This window comes from Colius striatus, chromosome 28 (genome assembly GCF_028858725.1).
Source record: "Colius striatus isolate bColStr4 chromosome 28, bColStr4.1.hap1, whole genome shotgun sequence".
Lineage (NCBI taxonomy): Eukaryota > Metazoa > Chordata > Aves > Coliiformes > Coliidae > Colius > Colius striatus.
Genome location: NC_084786.1, coordinates 1260439 through 1270753, shown reverse-complemented (window position 1 = coordinate 1270753; position 10315 = coordinate 1260439). Strand labels below are relative to the sequence as shown.

General features: G+C 64.0%; 1 protein-coding gene across 1 annotated transcript; it reads right to left on the bottom strand.

The window, feature by feature from the left end:
- Positions 1-376: 376 nt before the first annotated feature.
- On the bottom strand, positions 377-9380 carry LOC133628082 (antigen WC1.1-like). Its single transcript, XM_062015983.1, has 14 exons — positions 8972-9380; positions 7841-8155; positions 6921-7229; positions 6387-6701; positions 5449-5763; positions 5050-5364; positions 4493-4807; positions 3649-3711; positions 3247-3561; positions 1997-2122; positions 1614-1709; positions 1118-1201; positions 802-954; positions 377-606 (listed from the first exon to the last, which is right to left on the bottom strand). The coding sequence occupies exons 1-14, from the start codon at positions 9378-9380 to the stop codon at positions 377-379; spliced, it is 3360 nt and encodes a 1119-aa protein (XP_061871967.1).
- Positions 9381-10315: the final 935 nt, after the last annotated feature.

The window sequence follows — 10315 nt, the reverse complement described above, 5'->3', positions numbered from 1 at the left end:
GTGAGGAGAGGGAATCCCAGCCTGTGTGGCTCAGGAAGGGGCTCCGCAGCCGGTGTCAGGGCGGCTCCCGGTGGGAGCTGAGGAGATGGGCACTGCCACGGGGGCACGTGGCGGCACCTCCCACAGGGCTCCTGCGACCCCAAAGCCCGACCCCAAACCCACCACCCCTGGGACGGGCCCCTTCCCAGCGCCACGTCTTTGTGCCGCGCTGCCCCGCTCAGTGCCACGAGACACCACGACGCCTGCACAGGGAAGCACCGGCTGCGGGGCAACCCCCTGAGGCTTTTAATCACAACCACCGTGACACTGAGGCTCAGCATGAGGCCAAAGCCAGAGGAAACTCCTTCTGCCGCCCCTGGGTGCAGTGTCCTGGTGCTCAGGGCTCTCCCGGCTGCTGCAGCCTCGCGGCAGTGCCAGACTCTCCCGGCCTGGCCGTCGGGGGCTGTTGTGCCCCGACCTGCGGTGTCACGGCCTCGGTGTCCTCACAGGGACATGCCACAGACACCTCTTGGGCATCGTCGTAGCCGCAGCTCCCCCGGGACAGGGACGAGGGCTCTCCTCCAGCTCCAGGGACCCCGACGCTTCTGCGGGAGCACAGCTTGGCCCCTGCCAGCAGCGAGGCAGGACGTAGCAGTTTCCCCTCCTGCGCGTCCCCCTCCTCCCTGCTCCTCACCACCTGCAGCTCCTGCTGCCAGCCCCGGCCCTTCCAAGGAACACTCCTTGGCAGCTTCGCCCTTCCCGGCAGCTTTGGGCCTCGCTAACGGCAGCGCCTCGGGCGGCACCAGGGCATTTCCCTCTCACCTCCGGCCGCGTCCCTGGGCCCTGCTCCCTCCTCTGGCTCCCTGGGTCTTTGCCAAGCTCCCTGCCCAGGGCCGGCAGCCTCCTCAGGCTCAGAAACCTCCCTGGCATCATCATAGCCATCTGCTGGGCTGCCTGCGGGCAGGATGGGGCTGTCTGGAAGGAGAGGGGAGGCGCTGACAGGGACAAGATGCGTCGTGTGAAGCAGAGGGTGGGAGGATGCGCAAGGACACGGGGCTGAGACCACAGGAGACCCCCCCACGGCCTCCCCGTCTCCCACGGTGACACTTGGGGCCACCTCGCTCCATCCCAGCCTTACCTGGAGCTGCTCCCACAGCATCCTCCTCCTCGCTGGCCGCAGGGGAGGGCTGCAGCCGGGGCAGGGACCCCTCTGAGGAGGAGCCTGGGGAGATGCACAGTGGGTGTCACACAGCAAAGCCCCCGCAGCTGCTGGGGAATGGGAAGGGGGACCCCCAGAGCTGGGGCTGCACAGGGATGAGGCCGGCTGGGAATACACCCAGCTCCCCTTGGACAAACCCCATCTCCGAGGAGCTCTGTCTCACAGCACAGCCCCTTCCCTCCCTCTCTCCCTCCCTCCTCGGGGGTCTGGTGGTGGGCAGGAGGAGAGGGGCTGTCCGGATGGGACAGGCAAAGCTGGAGGGGAGGGGAGGGAGCTGCTTTGGCGGTGCCAGGACCCAGATGCTACCTGCACAGCCCATGTGCTGCAGGGCCTGGGGCCTGTGAGGGACCAGCCCTGGCTCGTGGCCGGGTCAAAGAGGCCTGCAGATGTGCCCCCAGGAAAGCCCCGCACCCACCTGAGCGCCCAAACCTCTCCTGCTCCTTCCACGCCGGGCTGTAACCGATCTCCTCGTACACGGCCTCGGGGAAGGGCTGCTGAGCTCTCCTGGAGCCTGGGCACAGGGGCAGCGCTGGCACAGGGACGGGCAGAGGGGCTGCAGGACCCCACCGTGCCCCCCCAGACCTGTTCCTGGGGCCAGCCCAGGGCTGCTCCAGCCCCACTGCGCTGCCCAGACGTGGCTGCCACATCCCCAGGGAGGGCAACGGCGCTGCGCAGCTGCTCTGTGGCAGCCCCCAGCCTCATCCCCTCGGCTTGGCCCCTGCCCCTCGGTGCCACCCCACAGCCCCCACAGCCCTGCCAGGAGCCATCTGCCCCCGGGACCATTCTGCAAGGACCCACCTCTGCGCTGCAGCACTTGCCCGGCCAGGAGGGCCAGGAGCAGGCAGAGAAGGGCCCCCAGGACGATGCAGACGATGACGGGCACCGAGACTCTCCCGCCGCTGCTCACACGGCCTCGTGTGGGACCTGCATGGGCAAGAGCACGGAAGGGGCAGTGCCACCTGGGGCTGGGGAGCTGGAGGCAGCACCAGTCCTGGTTGCCAGCATGCATGGAGCAGCCCAGGAGACAGTGCTGGGGCAGCTCCCACCCTGCTGAGCCACTTACAGCCCTCTCCAGCCCCTCAGCCCCAGCCCAGGGCCTCCTCCCACCACATTTGCGCCCCCCAGCAAGCAGCCCCTTCCCTCAGGCTTTGGGGCAGAGCCCAGCCCCAGGGATCCCCAGGGACAAGACAAGTTACCTGCTCGGGGCGGGGATGCTGCCATTGCAACTGGAGCTGCAGGGGAGGAAAAGCAGAGCTGTGCTTCTGGGGTTTTATGGGGATCAGGGAGCCCCCTCCCCACCACAGTCCCCTGTATCTGGGGCGACCCTGACACATCCCACAGCCCAAACTGCCCCATCATGCAGTGCTGCAAAGCCAGAGCAGGATGAGGCCCAGTGCCTGTGATCCGGGCAGCAGGTGGGATGACCCAGGTAGCCAGGGGCCAGCCCCAGGGCTGCTGGGCCCCACGGGCAGTGGCCGCGGGATGGTCGGTTCCACTGAGGCTGCTGCCACTCGGCACCAGGCGCCTGCACTGCACAGGGAGGTTCTGGCTCTGGAGAGGGGGGGAAACGTGGGGATGGCCCTGCCCAGGGACTGGGGGCTTGGAGCTTGATCCAGTTAGAAGGACACTGAGGGGTGATTGACAGGAGATTGGAGTGAGGTGGGGATAAATCACTTCTCCCAAGTAAGGAGAGATAGGACAAGAGGAAATAGCCTCAAGTTGTCCGAGGGGAGGTTGAGGTTGGAGCTGAGGCAGAACTGTTTCCCTGAGAGGGTTGTCAGCCCCTGTGCCAGGCTGCCCAGGGAGGTGGGGGAGTCCTCAGCCCTGGAGGGATCCCAAAGCCGTGGGGCTGAGGTGCTGGGGGCCATGGGTCAGTGGTGAGCTTGGCAGTGTGAGGGCAACACTTGGACTCCATGATCTCAAAGGACTTTTCCAGCCTGACGAACTCCATGAGAGGCCAGGGCCATGATGCCAGGCCCAAGCGAGCCCAAACCCCTTCCCCAGCCCCCTGCCCCTGCCCCGGGCAGAGCTGCAGCCCCTGCACTCACCCGCGCAGCGCACGGCCGCGTCCTCCTTGTGCCGGCAGAGCCCGCGGTCCCCGGGCCAGGCCCAGCAGTGCTGCAGAGCCGCCTCTGTGCCCCGACACTCCACCTGCTCCAGCCAGACGGGGCCTGTGCCCTCCCCAAAGGCAGCCTCGGGCAGGGCGGCCACGGCGGGCCCACAGCCCAGCTGCCTGCAGGCCACCTCGGCATCCCGCACGTCCCACGCATCGTCGCACACCGTCCCCCAGGAGCCGCGGTGCCACAGCTCCACCCGGCCCGAGCAGCCGTCCTCTCCTCCCACGGCGCGGATCCTCTCCCTGTCTGCAGGAGGCACAGAGCTGCTGGGGCAGCGGGACGGTGGGCACAGCCCTGCCAGGCCAGAGGGGCAGCAGAGGAGCAGCTCCCTACCTGTGCAGCTCGTGGCGTTGGGGCACGGGGCCGGTGAAGTTGGGGGCACTGCAGAGCCAAGCCCTGGAGGAGGAAACGTTGTGGTGAAGGGGCTGCTCGGGGGATGGGGCAGAGGAGAGCGGGGAGCACAGAATCACACAGTCAAAGGATCCTAGGGCTGGGATGGGACCTCGAAAGCTGATCCAGTGCAACCTGCCTGCCAGAGCAAGGCCACCTAGAGCAGGTCACACAGGAACTTGTCCAGGTGGTTTTGGAATATCTCCAGAGAAGGAGACTCCACAGCCCCTCTGGGCAGCCAGTTCCAGTGCTCCCTCACCCTCACAGGGAATAAGTTTTGCCTTGTGTTACTTTGGAACCTCTGATGTTCTGTTGTCGTTTGTCCTAGCAATGGAAATCACTGAGAAGAGCTTGGCTCTGCTGGTGCCTCCCAGTGCCATCTTGGCCAAAGTGGACTCTGAACCCCAGGCATTCAGGGACACTGCACAAGCCCAGGGGAGGAACCCCGATTGAGCAGCACAAACAGGTCCCTGGTTCACAGAGCAGCAAGAGGGGTCGCTGGGGATGAGATCCCTCTGAATCCAGCCTGTTCTCCTCTGAGACCTTACATGGAGATGCCTCTGCTATCCCAGGCACTGCTGGCAACCTGGCTGGAAACTGCTGCTGGGACCTGTTGCTGTGCTCACGTTGCTGCTGCCAGCAGCAGAAGGAGGGTCTGACATGGAGAGGAAAAGCCCCTCCAAGCTGTTTGAGGAGGGAATAAGTAACTTCTCCCAAGTAAGGAGTGGCACGACAAGAGGAATTGGCCTCATGTTGCTCCAGGGGTGCGTGGGGAGCTCTGAGTTACCGTTGCAGGTGATGTGGATCTCCTCCTGCAGATCGACACAGGACTGCGCGTTCCAGGGAGCAGAGGGACACTGCCAGAAAGAGCTGGTTCTCTCCCCACACTGGATGTTGTCCAGCCAGGCGGGGCCAGACACCCTGCCATGGGGCAGGAGTGTTTCCTGGGTCCCTGTGTCCCCGCAGCCCAGCTCCTTGCACACCAGCGACACCGTCTCAAGAGTCAGCGAGTTGGAGCAAACGCTGCCCCACGTCCCATTGTAGAAAACCTGCAGGCGGCCGGAGCAGCCGTCGCTGTTCTCCAGCCTCAGGGCCGTGAACTCTGGCAGGGGAGGGAGACGAGTCCCTGAGGGCCGCACACCGCTGCCCTTGCCGCCCACCCCCAGGCACAGCTGAGCTCCCCAGGGACCCCGCCGGCCCCGGGGCTGCCCGTGCCTGGCTGTGCGCAGGAGGTGCCGGCGCAGGAGCTCAGCGGCAGCCCGGGCCAGCGCTGGCCGTGCCCGGCTCTCCTGCTGGCCCGGCCTCCCTGAGCACCAGCCTCCCGCCACAGCTCCCGTCACGCACCCGAGCAGACGGCTCCGGCGTCCTCTTTGTGCCCGCAGTCATGCCGCCCCCAGGGCCCGGCTGGGCAGTCCCAGAGAGCGGCTTCGGCCCCGGAGCAGTTGACGCCGTCCAGCCAGATGTGCCCGGAGCCCTCCCCAAAGGCGGCAGAGCCCGGCGCCCCCACGGCCCCTCCGCAGCCCAGCTGCCGGCACACGACGGCGGCATCGGGCAGGTCCCAGCCGTCGTCGCAGACACTGCCCCAGCTGCCCTGGGAGTAGATCTCCACTCTCCCGGCGCAGCGCCCGGGCCCGTTCGCCAGCCGCACGCGCCGGCTCCCTGCGGCGGGGACAGAGCCCAGATGGCGGCGGGGGCCGGCTGCCCACCCACCCTGTGCCCCGGGGGGCCCGTGGGGACACTCACCCTCGCAAACCACCCCCACGTCCTCCACGACCCCCGCTGCCGGCCAGGAGACGTTGCAGAGGCTCAGCTGGGCCTCGTGTCCCTGGCACCGCACCCCTCGCAGCCCCACGGGGCCCGTCCCTTGCTCGGCCTTGGGCGGCTTGTAGGCCGTCTCTGCCTCTCCGCACCGCAGCTGCCGACACGCCACACGGGCCTCCGCCACGTCCCACTGCTCAGACAGGACTCTGCCCCACGTCCCGTGCTGGAAGATCTCCACTCGCCCGGTGCACCGGCTCCCTCCCCCCACCAGCCGCAGGGACCCGGAGCCGACGGGGCCTGCAGAGAGCAGACAATTAATTGCCAATCCTTTCTGTTGGAGAAGTCCTTGAAGCTGCTGCAGTCCAAGCCCTCCCCTCACCCTGCCACAGCCACCACCACCCCATGGCCCTTACCACCATCAGTGGCAACAGGGCCCGTGGCACTCTTCAGGGAGAAGGGCAAGGCAGGGGTTTTGTACTAAACATGACAAGATGGAGCCTTGTGCTGATGAAAAATATAGGCTAAGCTCAGGCCCTTTCTGCACTTCAGAATCACAGAAGCACAGTGTGGTGGGGGCAGGAAGGGCCCTGCACAGATCCTCCAGCCCAACTCCCTTCTAAAGCAGGCTCCCCTCAAGCAGAGAGCACAATAACTTGACAGGCAGGCTGGGAAACCTCCCAAGAAGGAGCCTCCACACCCTCCCTGGGCAGCCTGTGCTACTCCTGTCCCAGTGGAACTCCCTGTGTTCCAGCCTGTGCCTGGTACCCCTGGTCCTATCATGGACACCACACGGGCTCCTGGGGAAGCCAGGCTTTCTCCAGGGAGACATTCAGCCCGCTGCTGCCACGAGACCCCTTCTTTGGGCGGACACGGCACCCCGAGGCCAAACGGGGTGGAGGCGGCATCTTCCCGGCGCTCACCTGAGCAGATGAGCGCGGCGTTGTTCCTGCGGGAGCACGGGGAGGCCCCCAGCACGGTCACTGGGCACTGGCTCAGCCGGGCTTCAGTCCCGTCGCAGTGGAAGGAGTCTCTCCAGACAGGGCCAGGCGCTGGGCCGAAACGCTCTCCTCCAGGAATGGCCTCGGCAAAGCCGCAGCCCAGTTGCCGACAGAGAACGTGGGCATCGGCCAGATCCCAGCGTGAGGCACAGAGGGTCCCCCAGGTCTCCAGCAGCTGAACCTCCACCCTCCCCTCGCACGCTGTGCTGCCGTTGGCCAGCCTGAACCCTGCGTACTCTGGGGACACAGGAGGAGGAGGACAGGGGCTGCCCTGGGGCTCCTGGGCCCGCAGCAGCTGGCACAGAGGCCCCAGGGCCAGCACGCCTTTGTCCTTGGGCACTGGCAGCCTGCTGCACACAAACCCAGCAGCCCTCCTGGCCCCACAGCCACGTCCTGCCTCTGCTCCCCGAGCCCCGGCACAGCCCCGGCCTCCAGCCCCCGTCCCGCAGCCCTTACGTGTGCAGGTGAGGACAGCGCTGTCCTGCTGGCTGCAGGGCCGCTCCCCCGAGGGCCCCGTGGGGCAGGAGATGAGCTGGGATTCATTCCCCACGCAGCGCAGCTCTCTGTCCCAGCTGGCACCCAGCCCTGCTCCAGAGGCAGCTGTGCCAGACACAGACAGGGCCCCGCCGCAGCGCAGCTCCCTGCAGGCCACAGCGGCAGCTTGGGCACCAAAGTGGGAGCTGCAGACACCTTTCCACTGCCCCCCGGCATGGACCTGCACACGTCCTGAGCAGCGGCTCTGCCCTCCCACCAGACGCACAAATCCTGCCAAGAAACAACGTGGTGAGGAGCTGTCCCTGAGCTCAAACTTCCCCTCTCCAGCCTCCACAGCCCCAGGGCCCGCAGCCTTTCCTCCTCACAGAGATGTTCCCTCCCCTCAGCATCTTGGTAACCCTGCACTGGCCTCTCTCCAGCAGTTCCCTGTCTCTGTGCAACTGGAGAGCCCAGAACTTGAAAAAGAACTCCAGAGGGAGTTTTACACAGGCAGAGGAGAGGGAGAGGAGAACCTCCCTCCATCTGCTGGCCACACTCTTCTTGATGCATCCCAAGATGCCTTTGGCCTTCTTGACCATGAAGGCACATTGCTGCTCATGTTTAGTTGCTGCCCACCAGAACTTCCAGGTCCCTGTCAGAGAGCTGCTCTCCAGCAGATCGCCCCTAGTCTGTCCTGGTTCATGGGGTTGGCCCTCCCCAGCTGCAGGACTCTCCCTTGGTGAACTTCAGGATGTTCCTCTGACCAGCTGTCAAGCCAGTCCTGGGAAACTCTGAAGTTCAACTGGGCCCTGCTCCAGTATCTGCTTGGGACTCCCAGAGGGCACAGCCAGGTCCCTTCCCCTAGCCCAACCCCAGATATCAACCCCAGGCTGATCCCTTACCTGAACAAATCACTCCAGCCTCCATTGACGTGCTGCAGTCATGTTTACCCCATCCTGCATATTTGCAGTCAGACAGGGCAGACTCGGTGCCGTTACAGTGCACGTCATCCATCCAGATGAAGCCAGATCCTGGCCCAAAGGAGCCACCCTTGGTAACTCCAAGGGCAACCCCACAGTCCAGCTGCTTACAAACCACCTCTGCATCGGCCATGTCCCAGGAGTCATCACACACGGTGCCCCACTTGTACTCTTGTCTCACTTCCACTCTCCCAGCACAGCGATGTTCACCATCCACCAGCCTCAGCTCCACAGCACCTTCAGACACTGACACAGCACCTCGTGTCTTGTCATTCGTCACTGGAGAGAAGACATTGATGCTCACCTTACTGCAAGCCAGTGTCAAGTAGTTTCAGAGAGTGCTGATGTCTCTCCTCAGCCTCCTCTTCTCCAGGCTCAACACCCCTATTCCCAGCCCCTCCCCAGCACCCTTGTGCTCCAGCCCCTTCCCCACTCTGTGCCCGGCTCTGGCCACGCTGCAGCCCCTTGGTGTCCCTCTGGCAGTGAGTGAGGGGCCCAACACTGAACAAAGCCCTGGAGCTGCAGCCTCCCCAGGGCCCAGCACAGGGGGATAATCCCTGCCCTGGGCTTGCTGCCATCCCACTGCTGATACAAGCCGGGATGCCACTGGCCTTCTTGCCCACTTGGGCACAATACTGGCTCATTGTCAGCCGCTGGCAGCAACCCCCACAGGCCCTTTCCCTACAGCAGCTTTCCAGCCCCTCTGCCCCAGTCTGCAGTGATGCTGGGATTGGGGTGGCCCAAGGGCAGGACGTGGCACTTGCCCTTGGGCCACTTCAATCCATTGCTTGGCTCAAGACTCCAGCCTGGCCAGGGCTGTCTGCAGAGCCTTCCTGCCCTCACACAGGTCCACAATCCCATCCAGCTTGGTGTCATCTGTAAAATGACTAAGGCTGCCCTCCATCCCCTCACCCAGATCATGGATGAGGCCGTTAAAAAGAACAGGCCAGCACGAAGCCCCAGGGGACAAACTGGTGACCGGGAACCTGATGGTGCAGCCAGATCCCTTCCTCATATCCAGCACCAAAAATAAATCCCAGGCTCATCTCTTACCTGAACAAATAACTCCAGCATCCTCATTGTGATTGCAGTTATGTTTGCCCCATCCTCCATATTTGCAGTCAGACAGGGCTGACTCGATGCCCTTGCAGAGCACATTATCCATCCAGATGAAGCCTGATCCTCGTCTGAAATAGCCACCCTGGGGAGCTCCAAGGGCAGGCCCACAGCCCAGCTGCTTACAAACCACCTCTGCATCGGCCATGTCCCACAAGTCATCACACACGGTGCCCCACTCGTGCTCTCGTCTCACTTCCACTCTCCCAGCACAGCGATGTTCACCATCCACCAGCCTCAGCTCCACAGCACCTTCAGACACTGACACAGCACCAGTCAGAGCAGCCCCGAGCCCCAGCACTGCAGGGCTGGGGGAATCCTCTGTCTTGCTGCTCAGAGGACTCATTGAGACTTATTTGCACTCCTGGAAACTAAAGTTACATCCACATTTTGAGAGAAGGAACAACAGTGAGGGAATCTGCTTTGTCCTCTGCAGCCTTAGATGTTGGCAACACCAGGGGAGCTTGGGACAGGGACAGGAACTCGATGGTGCCACGGACCTGCTGAGCTGCAGAGCTGCCCCCTGAGCGCAGTCACTGAATGCTACAGGCTGCTCTCAGTGAGCAACCAGCCATTTGGAAATGAGGAACCACCAGGCAAGTGTCAGGTCAGGCTGCTCCTCCAACTGATGCAGGTTTAACTCAGTCAGTCTCCTCTCCCAAGTAACCAGTGAAAGGACAAGAGGAAACGGCATCAAGTTGCCCCAGGGAGACAACGGCCACGAAGGGACTGAAGGTGCTTCGTGCTCTTTGTGTCTCTTCTCTGGAGGGGCACAAGCTGTTCTCGTGGGGTCAGGACTCTCCTGGACCAAGGGCTAGAGGAGCAGTATCCAATACCCTAGGACACCCCAAGCATTTGCAGTGCCCTGGGCATCTCTGGGGGCTGCCAGCACAGCCAGGCCATCACCAGCTCCAGGGGCACAGTGCTGGCAAAAGGCTGTCCCAGGACACGGGCTCTGTGAATGCAGCCAGGTACAGGCTGCCCTGAGCACTGGAGCCCTGCAAAAGCAGATGCTCTCCCACCCAAAAGGGCACAGGGGAGGGCACAGGCTCCATGGACTTGAGCACCTTCTGCCTCTGCTCTCAGGAGCATCGCCAAAGGAACCCCATTCCCAGAGAGATGCCGCTGGGCACACAGGTACCTGCTGGCCCTGGGCTGTGGGACAAGGGACCCGGCACTTACCCCTGCACAGCTGAATCCAGAGGAGCAGCCACAGCATCTGAGGGCAGCCCAGTCCCTCGGGGCCCATCCTGAGCCTCCTGCCCCGCCAGCACATCCCTG

What these genes read in the sequence shown, in the direction of transcription:
- LOC133628082 (XM_062015983.1), bottom strand. Translation starts at nt 9,380, where the DNA reads ATGAGTCCTCTGAGCAGCAAGACAGAGGATTCCCCCAGCCCTGCAGTG. An exon ending in TGCTGGAGTTATTTGTTCAG is followed by an intron (nt 8,156 to 8,971) that starts GTAAGAGATGAG and finishes CAGTGTCTGAAG; the next exon opens with GTGCTGTGGAGCTGAGGCTG. An exon ending in GCCCAGGGACGCGGCCGGAG is followed by an intron (nt 607 to 801) that starts GTGAGAGGGAAA and finishes CGCTGCTGGCAG; the next exon opens with GGGCCAAGCTGTGCTCCCGC.